This window comes from Phyllopteryx taeniolatus, chromosome 13 (genome assembly GCF_024500385.1).
Source record: "Phyllopteryx taeniolatus isolate TA_2022b chromosome 13, UOR_Ptae_1.2, whole genome shotgun sequence".
Lineage (NCBI taxonomy): Eukaryota > Metazoa > Chordata > Actinopteri > Syngnathiformes > Syngnathidae > Phyllopteryx > Phyllopteryx taeniolatus.
The window spans coordinates 13991457-14008998 of record NC_084514.1 but is presented as its reverse complement, the minus strand read 5'-3'; the positions used below and the strand labels follow the sequence as shown (position 1 = coordinate 14008998).

Genomic DNA, 17542 nt, shown 5'->3' with positions numbered 1-17542 from the left:
ATCAGAAGACAAGGATAATAGTTTGTTCAAGTGTTGTTTAAGTTACTGTAGAAGAAGGGTTTGGTACAAGAAAAATGCAATATCTCAACATTATTGTTTATTATTATGACAATTTGGAATTTGGGTGCAGATTTGAGCAAAAATCACGGAAGTTGACGAGCATGATTCGCGGGCCACATAAAATGATGTGTGGGGTCGCATCTGGCCCCCGGGCCTTGAGTTTGAAGTGACTTATGCTCTAGTACATTGAATTTAGGATTTACTTTCTCTTTTACAGATATTATTGACAAGAGTGAGCTGAAGCCATTCTTCGAGAGCAATTGTTCACAGATTTATTTTATCTTCTATGAAAACTTCAGTTCACTGGAAAGCAACTTAAAACAAAAAGGTGGGTTCAACCTTTTTCTTCTTTCTAATGTTTACTCTCCACTTGATCCCCATCACTTACCACATAAGTTCAATAATTAACTATCTGCCCTTTCATTTTCCTCTCAACTCCCACTCTGCTTATCCATTATAGCATTGTTAGTTACTGTTACATTTTAACAATTTAATAAAAAAAACATACGGTTACACTTACTGCTTCCACAACACTATCCACAAAAGTTGTATGTTGAAGCTGAAGCACCTAACTTGGTTTTCACAGGGATCAAGTCTCTAAGGGAGGAGCTGGACTCCATTCTCTTTATTTTTGAAGTAAGTTGCCTTTTTCTATTATGTTTCTGGAAGATGGTGCTGCCTTTGTGTTAGGATTAGTGTTACTGCTCAATTCATCTGAAACAGTAGAAACAATTTAACTGTGGGCTGTAGAAGGGGGGACTCGGCTCACTCATTTTCGAGCTCAACTGTGTGTGATTGCCCTTCCCCCTATTTTCCTGAGCAGTCTGATGTTGTGCATGCAGGTTAAAGTCCTCCACCTTGTTTTCCCCATCTGACTGCAAAGGCATCTCCAGTGTCCAATACAAATACTTAGCTCTCCAGTTACATTTGCTCAGGGAAGGGCTATCAGGGCGGCACAATATCAAATAGGGGACTGAAGCATTGTTATCATTATACAGTATGTATTGTCCTCTCAACACTCCTGGGAGCTTCGACGAGTTTAGGAATGTTCTTTGCTTTAGGTTGTGTTGTAACTGCAAATATATACGCACACTATATATATATATATATATATATATATATACACACACACACACACACACACAGTGGGTACGGAACGTTTTCAGACCCCCTTACATTTTTCACTCTTTGTTATATTGCAGCCATTTGTTAACGCACCATATTGACAGAAAAAAACTTAATTGTTGAAATTTTTGCTGATTTATTAAAAAAAAAAAAATGAAATATCACACTGCCATAAGTATTCAGGCCGTTTGCTGTGACACTCATATATTTAACTCGGGTGCAGTCCATTTCTTCTGATCATCCTTAAAATGGTTCTACACCTTCATTGGAGTCCAGCTGTGTTTGATTATACTGCTTGGACTTGATTAGGAAAGCCACACCCCTGTCTATGTAAGACCTTACAGCTCACAGTGCATGTCAGAGCAAATGAGAATCATGAGGTCAAAGGAACTGCCTGAAGAGCTCAGAGACAGAATTGTGGCAAGGCACAGATCTGGCCAAGGTTACAAAAAAAATTCTGCTGCACTTAAGGTTCCTAATAGCACAGTGGCCTCCATAATCCTGAAATGGAAGCCGTTTGGGAGGAACAGATCTCTTTCGAGAGCTGGCCGTCCGGTCTAACTGAGCAATCGGGGGAGAAGTTCCTTAGTTAGAGAGGTAAAGAAGAACCCAAAGATCACTGTGGCTGAGCTCCACAGATGTAGTCGGGAGATGGGAGACATTTCCAGAAAGTCAAGCATCACTGCAGCCCTCCACCAGTCGGGATTTATGGCAGTTGCCCGATGGAAGCCTCTCCTCAGTGCAAGACGTATTTAAAGCCTGCATGGAGTTTGCTAAAAAACACCTGAAGGACTCCCAAGATGGTGAGAAATAAAATTATCTGGTCTGATGAGACCAAGATAGAATTAAGGCCAACAATTTATAAGTGGCATGTGTGGAGAAAACCAGGCACTGCTCATCACCTTTCCAATACAGTCCCAACAGTGAAGCATGGAGGTGGCAGCCTCATGCTGTAGGGGTGTTTTTCAGCTGCAGGGACAGGGAGACTGGTTGCAATCGAAGAAAAGATTAATGCGGCCAAGTACAGGGATATCATGGATTAAAACCTTCTCCAGAGTGCTCAGAACCTCAGACTGGGCCAAAGGTTCACCTTCAAAAAAGACAATGACCCTAAGCACACAGCTAAAATACCGAAGGAGTGGCCTCAGAACAACTCCGTGACTGTTTTTGAATGGGCCTGACTTAAACCCATTGAGCATCTCTGGAAAGACCTGAAAATGGCTGTCCACAAACATTCACCATCTGACCTGACAGAACTAGAAACTGCAAGGAGGAATAGCAGATGATCCCCAAATCCTTGTGTGAAAAACTTGCTGCATCATTCCCAAAAAGACTCATGACTGTATTAGCTCATAAGGGTGTTTCTACTCAATACTGAGCAAAGGGTCTGAATACTTATGGCTGCGTGATATTGCAGTTTTTATTTTTTAATAAATCTGCAAATTTCAACAATTCCGTTTTTTTTTTCTGTCAATATGGGGTGCTGTGTGTACACTAATGAGGGGAAAATTAACTTAAATGATTTTAGCAAATGGCTGCAATAAAAAAGAGCGAAAACTTTAAGGGGGTCTGAATACTTTCCGTACCCACTGTACATATATATATATATATATATATATAATTTTTTTTATAATTGGACCATCTCTGTGAAATATTGACTAGGCATCCATCCATTTCTATACCGTGTGTTCTCTTTTGGGTCGTGGGTGAGCTGTAGCCTGGCCCAGCTGACTTTAAGCAAGAGTCAGGGTGCATCCTGAACTGGTTGCACATATAGACAGACAACCATTCACACTCATATTCACACCTATGGGCAGTTTAGTTTGACTCTTCAAGTACCCAAAGAAGCATGTTTTTTGGAATGTGGGAGGAAGCTGGAGTACCGAAAAACCCCACGCAAGCACAGAAAGAACAAAACACAAACTCCACACTGGCAGTTACATTGTTGGTGCATTCTGACAAACTGTGTGATGAAACATATTTTCCCACATAAAATGGTGTCTGCCGGGTAACTTGGGAATAGCATATGCTGTTCATGTTTCAATTAGGATAAAAAATGAATTAGTTTGACCTATTTGAATGACATTTCAACTTTTAAAAAACCTTGTCAAGAAACCAAACTTCCTAAAATGTCCTTCGATGTTCTTACTGCCGCAACAAGATGATCTCCGACTAAACGCATTCACGTAAGTTGACCTCTAACTGAAGTGTTGCTGCTTATGTATGCAGTCCTTTTTTCAAACAGAACTAATATTGACTACAGCTTAAATCATTTGTCCCCTTTTAGCGCCGGTCTGTGGCGACAATGTGCTTTTTACTCATGTACTGAAAAGCTAAGCATTGAATGGTGTATACAGGACATATACAACATTGTTTGGTCGTCAGATCTGCTTAATTGTGTACACGTTCTTTTCACCATTTTGGATTCAATTTGGGGAATCATTTGTGGCTGAGGTCTCGTGTATTATCCCATATGTTATACTATATAACATATACTATATGCTCGTGAAAATGTGACAGAATGAAGCATTAAAATGTAGTCAGACTTTGTCCTCTCTTTGTGTGGATGGGTGAAGTCGGTCCTGATAAAACGGAACCATGTAATGCTGAGTCACACAGTTCAGTGTAGGAGCTTCCCTAAGAGGGGACAACAATTGTCTTTCACGCTCCCTTGCACTTCTGCATTAAAAGCTGGTTGACACCATAGACAGGATTCACAGTATCTCCGCTCTGTGTTTGCTTCGCACAAATATGCAGAGATTACTTTGCTGTCATTTTCGGAAGTATGTGCCCCCTTCTCTTGGGGTGCCGAAGGCAAGCATAGAGCCACCTGTATGAGCCTGTTTGTATGTTGGGTGTCTAGAGAGGGGTAGGCTTTTGTGCTAAATGTGTTTGAAAACCCCAACCCCCACAAACACTACCCTCCATTGCTATGCACTTTTCTGTGATTTCTTTTTGTCTAATGCTATAGAAGCATCTGCCAGGCTATCTTGTTGCGCAGCAAATTTTTCTAACAGATGAAAACCTGTTTATGACAATACAATGTTACATTCTTATTTATTGATGAGTAGTGTTTGTACAGTGGCCTGGTAGTGCAAAAGAATATAGCAAATTGTGAAACACTTTTACATTTCAGAAAACAAATGAACAAAAGTAGAAACACTGTTAAATTTCAGAAAACAAATTAACAAAAGCCAAAACACATTTACATTTCAGAAATGAAATTAACAATAGCCAAAACACTTTTACATTTCAGAAAACAAATTAACAAAAACGGAAACACCTTTACATTTCAGAAAACACATTAACAAAAGCAGAAACACTTTTCCAAAAGATGAAACAAATAACAATTGCGACAACCTGGAAAGGGAAAGTCCAACATTAGGAATCCAGAGCATTTTGCTGGAAGGAAATCGCCCTGCTCCAATATTACTGGCTTCCAGGAAACGTGCCACTGCACTATGATTGGCTGCTGTATCCCTGTAGAACACGCTCCATTGCTTCCAGACAGTCAAAGAAGTATGTGACTTATTAACTGTGGCGGCATTAATATAAATGCCATTAACCCTAAAGCCTGTCAAACACTGTGCAACGTGGTTGAACCCGAGTGGACCGAACCATCGCATAAAAATAAGAGTTGCCGACGCAGCCCCGCACATTGAGCTATTGATCACATGGACGCCCTGAACAGTGAGCGTATAGGCATTTGATGCTGTATACACAATATATTGTACTTCATCACATTTGTTAAACCATAAAAAGATAGATTAAGAGTTAAGGAAGAAGCAGGTTGTTAAAGGGAGAGGATGCTGGCTAGAATTAAAGGGAAAGTGTGGATATTTGAAAGAAAGCTGACGGGTCCATTTTTTTGAACGTACATTCTGGTCACAACCTTCGCTTTTTATATCTATCACTGTGTAAATAGCATGACGTCAGACCAGTACACCACATTGTAACCCATAAGTGAATTGAACAAAGAAGACGACAGCACAGTAAATACAGGGCAACAACACACACAGGCAATTTTTTTCTTTAATCTGACCTACAGAGCATAAACATTATCAAGAGTCCTGGAGTATTTGTTGCAATAACTTCGTTAACTTAATATGTATTCTTTTTTTTTTTTTTTTTTTTTTTTTTCTTTTATCTCTTTAAATAATTGGTTAAATTTCATTCTTTTATCTCTTTAAATAATTGGTTAAATTATTGTTTTGCAAATTATGAAATGAAAAATGTTAGTAAAATAAAGTATGGTATCTATAAAGTCAATATTTATATTTTTATTTTTATTCAATAATTGGTTGATGATTTAAATTTACATAAAATAAACATCCATCCAAACGTGTTCTATACCACGTATCCTCATTGGGGTCGCAGGTGTGCTGGCGCCTATCCCAGCTGACTTTAGGTAAAGGGCGGTCTGCCCCCTGGACTGTTCGCTAGCCAAATGCAGGACATATATGGGAAGACATACACAACCAACCATTCAACACTCACATTCATACCTAAGGACTTGCTGTTTAGATTTTTCAATTATCCTACCATGCATGTTTTTGGAATGTGGGAAGAAACCGGAGTACCCAGAGAAAACCACTCAAGTACGGGGAGAACATGCAAATCCACACAGGAAGGCCGGAGCCCAGATACGAACCCCCAACCTCGGAACTGTGAGGCAGATGTGCTAACCAGTCACCTGTCATGCCGGCATAAAAACATTTGATTCATTATTTTACTATTATTTAAAAAAACAATTGCATATTCTAACTTTTTTTTTAACCTTATCCACAAATGTCTTGGGCATTATTTAGGCTAATCTGGGACCGCGGGTATCATATTTCATGCCATATCATATGTAAATGTATGTTGGTATGACAAATCAATTCCTTGAATCCTTGAAATGACCTGGCCCAACTGTCCCGTTTTAAAAATCATCACTTGAACGTTGAGCACAAAAGAGTGTCTGGTTAGGCAATGGAGTTGACGGCCGATATTAGCAACCATCTGCTGACTGGCTAGCCTCTCCAGGCATAGACAGGTGTTATGATGGTAAATGTTGCATTACTTTTATGTACAGTAATTAGCATTGCATGTGAAAGTCAAAACAGATGCAACAGGCAAATATCCATGTAGAGACTAATTTGCTAGATCAGAAAGAAATACTGTTACTCTTTTCTACCTTACAGTCAGCTGTTTTTGTAGTCACAAGACAAGCCTGAACTCAGGTCTCCAGGCTTGAGAGACTCCGTGTGTTTACACTCCCATATGCCTGTACATGACCTTATCTGCTGACTGCATTAAATCAGCTTGAGCCCTGGCCACTGAGAATGTGGCACATTAGAAAACTTGCACATACAAAAAAAAAAACCTTCGGGAAGTTTGGACATATCCATTTCCCTTCATTTTTCTCTACAGGATACAACCTTACAGTGACCCATCAGGATTTGACTCAGCATTCTGAATTTCCCATCATCTTGTGCTTGCATCTCAGAGTCTCGATTGAAGCCATGACTTTTAACTGTGTGTGATATATTGAAGTGGTTCTCAAACTGGGGTCCCTAACCCTAACTTGGGGTTCCACGAAATTATTTTCAATTAAGTTTAACGCACCAATAAAACAAAGATCCATCCGTTTTCCAAAAGTAATTACTCCTCCCTAATTTAGCCAATTAAAAGCTGTGCTATGATGACTTATCACATAATTTGTACGGGTGAGGCAAGGCGACGTTAGCAAATTATTTGCAGCTTTGAAGCGCATACCCCGGGTCAACAGTTTGCAAAGTCAATCAATTACTGCTGGGCATCATATAAATGGGCACCATGCTTTGGCAGTGTTTAGCATGATTTACTCGATAATTGCCTTCCACCGGCCTCCTTTCTTATTGAAAATCATTCTGCTAATATGGTCTGTTTCTTCGCAGGAATAAAACTTGCTCGTCATTTTTGGGGAAATAGTTGCTAGAGCGGTTGGAAAAGTTGCTAAATATAGAGACCAAATTGTTAAGTTGGCATCGTTGACTGTGCTCCTCTCTGTTCGCAGCCATCTTGTTATTGTAAGCAGTGCACATCAGCTTGCGACGATGAACAAATACTAAGGCTGCACCCATACCACTTCAAGTACATATTGGTACATTCGGTTGCTCATCGATACCAAAGTACCAGTACTTAATAATGCCATTACCTCTTGCAATTGTGATGAAAATGTGTTATATTTTAATAACATTTTGTTCAAAAACACAAACATTTCTTGAACATGGCATGTTTCACTCAAATGTAACACTTTTTAGAGTAAGAACCTTTCATTACAACAAAGCAAAATGAATCAAGACATCTGTGATGATACAGTGTGTATTACCGAAATATCTGTGTAGATTCTCAGTCATCCATTTCATGAGAATACGCAAACTTTGAATCAAGGTCACTGGACTGTTCTTGTTTGTTGAAGACATTTCACCTTTAATCCAAAAGGCTTCTTCAATTCTAACTTTTAGGTGTGTGGGGAGCGTCAACAATAGGATGTTGTTGTCCGGTGGGGTTAGTGAAACGACCGTCCTGCATACCAATCAGCTGTTCACTCGTCGCAAAAATGCTTGTTAGGTTAGGGGCCAATCTTCGCATTGAGTGAGGCAATCTCTGGGGGCAGAGATGACAGGGCATTTTTATTGGCAGACGATAGGTGATGCCTCAAACCTCCTCCTGTGTTTAGAGATGGGTTTTCTAGTTGGCTGCTTTTGTGAGACAGCCTTGGTGAGAGAGGTAAAGAAGAACCCAAAGATCACTGTGGCTGAGCTCCAGAGATGGGAGAAAGTTCTAGAAAGTCAAGCATCACTGCAGCCCTCCACCAGTCGGGGCTTTATGGCAAAGTAGCCCGACGGAAGCCTCTCCTCAGTGCAAGACACATGAAAGCCCACATGGAGTTTGCTATAAAAAAAACACCTGAAAGACTCCAAGATGGTGAGAAATAAAGATTCTCTGGTCTGATGAGACCAAGATAGAACTTTTTGGCCTTAATTCTCTCTCTCTCTCTCTCTCTCTCTCTCTCTCTCTCTCTCTCTCTCTCTCTCTCTCTCTCTCTCTCTCTCTCTCTCTCTCTCTCTCTCTCTCTCTCTCTCTATATATATATAGCAGTAATTATAAACAGGAGAGAAGTAAATCATTACATTAGCTACAACAATGAAACAATAAATATGGCTGTTGCATGGGGTTGTAGTGCTACACCCTGTGAGGGAAGGACAGGACAAGATAGAACAGGACAAGGACAGGAGAAGAAGTATGCAGGACAAGGGTCGTGAAACCCGACTATGCAACTGAAGTGTGGTGGCATTATGTGAATTATAAAGGTCTACAGGATGAGAGTATAAGTGAGAGTATACACGCGCGATTTGCATATTCATGAGTTATTTGTCGCAGTAAGTGCGTGACCCCACACCCAGTGAGAGAGTCCTAGGGGTGTGTGTCTGCGGATACATGCAAGTGAATTGATACCGCGGGCCTTAATTCTAAGCGGTATGTGTGGAGAAAACCAGGCACTGCTCATCACCTGTCCAATACAGTCCCAACAGTGAATGAAGCATGGTGGTGGCAGCGTCATGCTGTGGGGGTGTTTTTCAGCTGCAGGGACAGGACGACTGGGTGCAATCGAGGAAAAGATGAATGCGGCCAAGTACAGGGATATCCTGGACGAAAACCTTCTCCAGAGTGCTCAGGACCTCACACTGGGCCGAAGGTTCACCTTCCAACAAGACAACGACCCTAAGCATACAGCAAAAATAACGAAGGAGTAGCTTCAGAACAACTCCGTGACTGTTCTTGAATGGCCCAGCCAGAGCCCTGACTTAAACCCGATTGAACATCTCTGGAGAGACCTGAAAATGGCTGTCCACCAATGTTCACCATCCAACCTGACAGAACTGGAGAGGATCTGTAAGGAGGAATGGCAGAGGATCCCCAAATCCAGTTGTGAAAAACTTCTTGCATCATTCCCAAAGACTCATGGCTGTATTTGCTCAAGAGGGTACTTCTACTAAATACTGAGCCAAAGGGTCTGAATACTTATGGCTGTGTGATATTTCAGTTTTTTTTTTTGTTTTTTTGTTTTTTTGTTTTTTTTATTATTATTATTTTTTTAAACTGCAAAAATTTCAACAATACAATTTTTTTCTGTCAATATGGGGTGCTGTGTGTACATTAATGAGGGGGAAAAATGATTTTGTTAGAGAATCTTACATTTTTAAATCACTTCATACACCGCACAATATTTAGTTTGTGTTCATGGAGGTTTGAAATAAACACTTTAAAGAGAAATGCAGCATAATTTCCATATCCATCTCACTTGGATATATATAATGGATTTCAACTGATCTGTATTGATAAGCACCAAGTGCGTTCAAATCTGGGCTCCGGCCTTCGTCTGTGTGTGTTCTCCCTGTGCCTTTGTGGGTTTTCTCCGGGTACTCACACTATCCAAAAAAATGCATGGTAGGTTAATTGAAGAATTGTTACATAAGTGTGAATGGTTGCTTGTCTATATGTGCCCTGCGATTAGCTAGCAGCAAGTTCAGCCCCGCCTCTCGCCCAAAGTCAGCTGGGATAGGCTTCAGTACACCCGCAACCCTAGTGAGGATAAATACTGCAGAGAATGGATGGATGTATTAAATTGTACAGCCATCAATTGATCAACTGCTCCGTGAGCATTCATTAGCTTTCTGATTCTCTTTTATTTTACGCTTCAATGCCTCCAAGTCCCCATTGTTTATTGGTCACTGGCCATTATCATGCTGATAAAGATAAATAACATTGTCATGATGTGGTCTGCTGCATAAGCGGAACTACAACTGAATTCAGTGTTGCTGCGCAGAGGCAGTGGCACAAATTTGACTTTGCTCTGCTGTTGCCATCTATTGGTTAAAATTAAGAATACACTCTAATTTCTATTCTGTAATTGGTGCCTTTGAACCACAGTTTTTATTTTGGGGTTAGATTAGATTTGAGATTTCAATTTCCAAACACGTTTGGAAGCTAATTTTGGAACTTCCCTCTAAAAGGATAAAAGGAGTAAAGTGTGGTATGAGTGTACAAATTCATCAGCTTGTAAATTTGTTGTATTGTCATTGTTATATCCTTTGTTGAGATGATTGATCTCAAAGTCAAAGGAGTGTTAATGAGCAGTCGGTTCTGAAAGTCTGTGTTAATCAAAAAGCAGTTATGGACCACCTCTCGGAGAAGTGTATTCTGCACCATGTTCGGGTCGTGCAGCTAGAAACCTAAACGCGGATCATGTAAATGTGCTAAGGCTGTAGTTGCAGCACAGTAATGCTCCCATCTTTATGCTGGCGTATATCTGCAGATTATAGTAACTCCAGCAACCTTCAGCATAGGAGTCTGCTTTCGCCTTGAATCAGACAGTAAATTCCTCATTGTTAGGACCACCATTCTCGCTCCATGGGGAGTCTTTTGGAGCAAGCTTCTCCATCTCGTTCCCACTCTCCTTTGCTGGTGCTCTGCCAGCGAGAGAAAGGGGGTGTTATTGTGTGTGAGAGCGCATGCACACATGTCCCCGTTTGGGAAGGCTTAACCATGCTACCCTGCTGTGTTACAGCCTAGGATAATATCCCTGCCACCCCAAGGAGACAGACTGAGTGAGCCTAACATATCCTGTACAGAGTTGCTTTAATCCCATGCGGGATCAATAGTAAGGTGCAGCTATGTCTTTCACTATCTCTGCTGCCACGGATAATGAAAGGGATTTATTTCAGAGGAGAGGACAAGAAAGGGAAAGTAAAAATGAAGGATGGTGAGAAAAGGAAATTGTTGATGAACCGAGTGAATCAAAGCATTCGCTGATCTCTTGACGAAGAGGTAGCAATCAATAGAGGTACCGTAGTAATCAGAGGTACCGTAATTTCTCGTGTATAATGCACATTTTTTCCCTAAAAAATGGTCAAAAGTCAATAGTGCGCATTATACATAGGTATAGGGGCAAATGGGGAAAAAAATTCGCATTTTATAAGTGTATGCCGCCATCTAGTGGTTATGAAAAGCTGTACACTTTCATTGTAATATGCCACCGCCACCTAGTGGTTATAAAAAAGGTGTAGCCTACACTTTCATTTCTATATGACAGGGATACGTATGACTGCATGTATGTACAGTTGTGCTCATAATTTTACATACCCTGGCAGAATTTGTGAAATATTGTTGTTGTTTTTTTAATATGACTGATGACTGAACAATAACGATCATTAATTTCTTTATGGTTATGTTTTGTTTCATGATCTTGCTTTCCTGAAATGCTTGACTGTTTAATTTGTAAACCATTAGAATACAATTAAATGTGTTTCCCCTGGTCCTTCATGTTTTCTTTAAAGAATTGTAGCCATCTTACAAATTCTGCCTGGGTAATCATACATATGAGCGCAACTGCGTGTTTTCTCATGTACTAAATAAAAGTAGAGCTGTGAATTTTAAAATAAGAGCAGGTAAATAAAAAAAGTATGTGTTCAAATAAAGTGCTTAATTTCAGAATAATTCTTTGGGAAAAAAAACAAAAAAATACAGATAACAGTTCATATTTTGATCATATGGGTAGAAGCAAACTCATGCGTTGTAAAAATGCATTATACATAGAAGAGTTTTCCAGAATTATGAGGTCAACTATGGGGGTGTGTATTATCCATGGGTGCGCATTATACACGAGAAATTACGGTATGTTAAGTAAAAATGTAGTAAAGTAAAAATCACCATTTAGTGATTTATAGACCAGTAGCAGAACTTTAAAATCTATTCTAAAGCTGACTGGGAGCCAGTGTAGAAAATTTAGAATTGGAGTAATATATTCTGACCTCTTTTTTCCGGTCGAGACCTGAGCTGGAGCATTCTGAATGAGCGGCAGCCGTTTAATGCTCCAGTCAGAAGACCATTAAGGCTTCTTTATACTCGCATGGGCGGAGACCGCGCTGACGCCACTGGGGCTAGCCTGCGCGCAGTTTGCCTTTATACTCGAGCGCAACCCATGTGCGCTGTTTTGAAAATGTGCTGCAGTTCTCTTCCAAGTCGGGGGTGACGCTACAACTGGTATTGGCTAGGACGCCACAGAGTGGAGTTTCCTCTGCATTTTATGGCCATTTCTGGTAGCCGTTTTTACTTTCCTTACCGGAACAAAGCAACAACAATGGCGACTGTGGAATAGTGTCTGCTAGAACAAATTGACCTTGATGACCAGATCCATCCATCCATTCTCTGAGCCGCTTATCGTCACAAGGGTCGCGGGAGTGCTGGAGCCTATCCCAGCTATCATCGGGCAGGAGGTGAGGTACCCCCAGAACTGGTTGCCAGCCAATTATAGTGACTCAAGGTATTGACTAACAGCAATCCTCTTTTCCTTCCTCCCAAAAACAATTATTTCAGTTTTGTTATGGTTTAATTGAAGAAACTTTTGGCTCATCCGGGTATTTATGTTTTAGACAGTGACACCTGCTCCAGTGTGTTCCACTAACATGTGCATGTGTTCACTCTGATAGGTAAAATGCAGAGAACAAATTTCGTGTACATGCATGTTCATGACAATAAAAGGTGATTCTTTCCAGTAGGCATCAGTTCATGTATGTTCTACTATAGCAGAGGATGGTTTGTTTTTGCAGAAGTTTTCTGTAGTATTGAAAAAAAAAATGTTTCACCCAGATGCAGAAATAAACGGTCATTTGGGAGCTGAAAAGCTCTTCCCTTTTCCCACTTATTGTGGCAGACCAGGTTTTTATCATGGTGAACTTGACCTCTAAATTAAAATTATTAAGTCATCTTGGTTCACTGATTTGGACTTGATAAGCCATTGGCACATCACTTGCTCACATTTCAATGACTATTATCGAACTTGTGTGTAAGCTCGTGCACGTCCTCCATTCCCCAGCAATTGTTTTCATCTCCCCAGATAGGAGGCCAGTTAACCTACTGCAGCTTTTAAGAGTAATAGTCGGCTGCTGAAAGGTTAGGGCGCTCTAATTGAGTTGTAAAGCAGTTGGGGGGGGGGGGGGGGGGGGGGGGGGGGGGGGGGTGAGGTGATGACATTTCCCTCTACTTTTTCCTGGGTCGTGTGAAAGCAAGGAAAGAGAGGTAAAGGTACAAACACAGATGTCCATAACCCTAACCCTATTTGCCAAATGGTACTGCATAAAAAAATCGCTGCTCATTGATTAGATCAAATAGAGACCGATTGTTTGACAAAGGCAGTCTGTAGTATGGAATATTTAATGTTTGTAGTGTTTTAGAGACATTTACTTGGCTTATGGCTAACTTCATATGATTTGTTTCCAACAGAAAATCCTGCAGTTTTTGCCGGAGAAAATCTACAACCGGTGGCAGTTTCACAGTATAGGTATGTACCGCTCCCTTTTTTCACAAATTAAATGTCAAACATTTTCTCTTAGTGGTAAGGCTATTATACAGGTATATTCGTCGTTCTTCATCCCTATACTTCCATAACATTTGTGATGTTTCGCTTTCCACAACTCAGAGAAATTAATTAGTCTTACAAATGAATACAAATGAGAAGTGCTAATTAGGGCTTCATTTGAAATGCAAATGAGTGATTGAATTATGCGGGCATGATTTCAGACCCATCTAGAGTGGAAAGCCCTTGCAACATGTGAGAACTCCAATTCGAACATTTTATTGTCAGGCATCAGGAACTTAACATGCACCTGAGTGCATTTTATATGTAGTGCTGTGAAAAAGTATTGACCCCCTTCTCAAATTCTTATATTTTTGCTTAGTTTCCCCACTTTAAGATCGTCAAACAAATGTAAATATCAGACAATAACCCAAGTGAACTTAAAATGCTGTTTTTAAATGAGTTCATTTATTAAGGGGGGGGGGGGGAAAAACTATTCAAAGTTACCTGGCCCTGTGTAGAAAAAGTAATGGCCCACCTAAACCGAATAACTAGTTGGGCCATCCTCAGCAGCAACAACTGAAATCAAGCGTTTTCTATAACTGGCAATGAGTCTTTCACATCTCTGTGAAGATATTTTGGCCCACTCTTCCTTGCAGAATTGTTTGAATTGAGCAAAAATGGAGGGTTTTCGAGCATGAACGGCCTTTTTAAGGTCATGCCGCTGCATGTCAATCAGATTCAAGTGTGGGCTTTGACTAGAAACCTTCATTTTGTTTTTCTCAGCCAATCAGAAGTTCGCTTGCTGGTGTGTTTTGGATTGGTAACTGAGTATTTCCCCCCCAATAATTTAAATCACCATTTAAAAACAGCAATTTAAGTTCAATTGGGTTATATTTGTCTGATATTTACATATGTTGGCGGCACGGTGGACGACTGGTTAGAGCGTCAGCCTCACAGTTCTGAGGACCCGTATTCAATCCCCGGCCCCGCCTGTGTGGAGTTTGCATGTTCTCCCCGTGCCTGCGTGGGTTTTCTCCGGGCACTCCGGTTTCCTCCCACATCCCAAAAACATGCATGAATTGGAGACTCTAAATTGCCCGTAGGCATGACTGGGAGTGCAAATGGTTGTTTGTTTCTATGTGCCCTGCGATTGGCTGGCAACCAGTTCAGGGTGTACCCTGCCTCCTGCCCGATGACAGCTGGAATAGGCTCCAGCACGCTCGCGACCCTAGTGGGGAGAAGCGGCTCAGAAAATGGATGGATTTACATTTGTTTGATGGTCTTCAACATAAAAGTAGGGAAACTATGCAAAAATATAAGAATTTGAGAAGGGGGACAATACTTTTTCACGGCACTGGAACATCACAGTTGCTATTGTTTTTCTCCTACATAGAACTCATTTATTATTTCACCTCTCAAATCAAAGAATGCATGACACTAACCTTAAACTTTTATTCATTTATTTTTTTTTTTCCTTATCCTGACCTGAACCCACTTTCACTGAGGTAAAATTTCTTGGCAGCCTGTGGTTTCCTCCAAAGACATGTCGGTCTGCAGTTTGACTGCATGTCCTAACTCCCTCTCGCACACACAGACTCAACCAGAGATATTTAGCAATCAGAGCTTTGTCTCATTTGATTGGAGCAGACAGCTTCTATGAATGCATGTCACTGCCAACAAATTTCACACAAGTTCATTTTCATCAGGAAAATGTCACCCCCCCCCACACACACACCTTCTCAGCGATTCTCTAAAGACCCCCATCAAGGTCAATCTATCTGCCTTGGTAAAGATGACGCCCATACATGCCCACTCTGTAGTGTTTGTTGTGACTGTGAGCATCTGGGTGTCTGTAGGTGTCGTGAATATGAGGCATGCAAAAACCTAACAAATACCATTTGTTGCTTAATTTTTTTTCAGGCTCTATTCTGAAAAAGCTTCTACACACTGGAAATTCTTTCAAGGTAACAGTTGTATTTATTACAAGATGGTAAGACAAATTACCCCACTGATGTCATATCCAAAATTGTTACATTGGTTTCCAATACTACTCAATTCACAGCTTCATGTTCTGTTACACAAGTCACTCTGTGAACGTGAATGTTGATTCTATATTTTTTATTATTTTTTATTTTTTTTGCATATCCATATCGATCCCTCTATCCATTTCCTAATCTAGATCCGATGTGAGGGGATCCGTCTCTTCCTGCTGTGGCTGCAAGCCTTGAGGGACAATTGTGCTGAGGAGCAATTCCTTATCTATGCCTGCCTGGTGCCAGGTTTCCCCGCAGTGCCCTCGTCCAGGGGGCCTTGTACCCTTGACACGATCATTTACAACCCTTTCTCCAACCCACCTGATGGTGAGCAAGGAAAAAACACACATTGTTTCATTCTTAGTTGTTGGTTTTTTTTTTCATCCCGTTGTTGATTCAAAGTGGACCACTCTATGGTCATGTGGGTCTTTTCTTATTGTATATGTCAATGTGAACAGCTAAGGTGGTGCCTGAAGAGATCACCCCACTTGTTCCAGCTGTGGTGGGCGAGAAGGTAGCAGATGACCAAACTTGTTACATCCTCGAAACCCTTCTCAAGTTCATGGTTACCCAGGTAATTGCTACTGTTGCAAGGGAAATGCCGCACTGCTGTTTTTCTAATCATATTTGCCACTTGCCTGCCTCTAACCCAAAGTGGAGGGATGTTTTGACTATAATTTGAATATTGAATTCACTAGTCTGGCATGCCTTGATTTATATGCTCGCTTCCTTCCTCCTTTGTCAGTTTTCCAGTGTGGAGGACATCGTGAGCATTTCTTCAAGTGCTTCTGTGTTGTACAATTGCCAAATGAAAAACCAAACATCATAGCAGTTGTGTGTCTACAGTGGGAATATAATCATTTCATTTGCACCTACCAACACCATTTTGCCTTTGCAGGCTATTTCTAAGTACAGTACCTTCAATCTGTTGTGTAGCAAACAAACTGTCAAAGACTGAGTGATTGTGTATCCAACGCCACTCCCTGTAGCCTGACCTTGTCAGTCTTTGTTCTGTCTACCTGCCAGGCATCCAGTTTAGAGTGGAGGAATAAAGAAAACCAGGAGACAGGCTTCAGGTTTCTCTTCAGCCTGTTCAAGAAGTACTACCTTCCCCATCTATTCCCATCCTTCACCAAACTCACAAATCTCTATAAGCCTTTATTAGGTAAGGTGGTGCTCATTTACTGTACATACAGTAAAAACCTAATTACTCTATTTTGTCTGTTCTGTAATTGTATGAAATAAGTCTAACAAAACAACAACAAATCACCTTGACTAATTTCGCACATGAATTTCCTGCCTTATACGGGATACTAACAAACAGGAGTGGTCAAATCTGCTGGTCAATTAGAATATCATGGAATATCATTGATTTATTTCAGTAATTCCATTCAAAAAGTGAAATTTGTTTAATATATACATTAATTTCACACAGACTGACATTTCAAGTGTGTATTTATTTTAATGTTGATGATTATAACTGATGAACTCATGGAAACCCCAAATTGAGTATCTCAGAAAATTTGAATATTGTGGAGAAGGGCAATATTGAAGACACCTGGTGCCACCCTCTAATCAGCCACTTAACTCAAAACACCTGCAAAGGCCTTTATATTGGTCTCTCAGTCTAGTTCTGTAGGCTACACAATCACGGGGAAGACAGTTGTCCAAAAGACCACCATTGACACCTTGCACAAGGAGGGCAAGACACAAAAGGTCATTGCTAAAGAGGCTAGCTGTTCACAGAGCACATTAATAGAGAGGCGAAGAGAAGGAAAAGATGTGGTAGAAAAAAGTGTACAAGTACAACCTCAATTCCAATGAAGTTGGGACGTTGTGTTAAACATAAATACAAATGGAATACAATGATTTGCAAATCATGTTCCGCCTATATTTCATTGAATACACTACAAAGACAAGATATTTCATGTTCAAACTG

The 17542-nt window shown here is 40.6% G+C and overlaps 1 protein-coding gene across 11 annotated transcripts in view; it reads left to right on the top strand.

Annotated features, from left to right (window-relative positions):
* ralgapa2 (Ral GTPase activating protein catalytic subunit alpha 2) overlaps positions 1-17542 on the top strand; it is a 123445-nt gene that overhangs the window by 17373 nt on the left and 88530 nt on the right. For all 11 annotated transcript variants that reach the window (XM_061794263.1, XM_061794270.1, XM_061794264.1 and 8 more), the window contains exons 2-8: positions 278-388; positions 647-696; positions 13495-13552; positions 15491-15534; positions 15750-15930; positions 16062-16177; positions 16630-16768. In XM_061794263.1, the coding sequence (XP_061650247.1) occupies positions 278-388; positions 647-696; positions 13495-13552; positions 15491-15534; positions 15750-15930; positions 16062-16177; positions 16630-16768 (699 nt within the window). The remainder of the gene's footprint in view (positions 1-277; positions 389-646; positions 697-13494; positions 13553-15490; positions 15535-15749; positions 15931-16061; positions 16178-16629; positions 16769-17542) is intronic.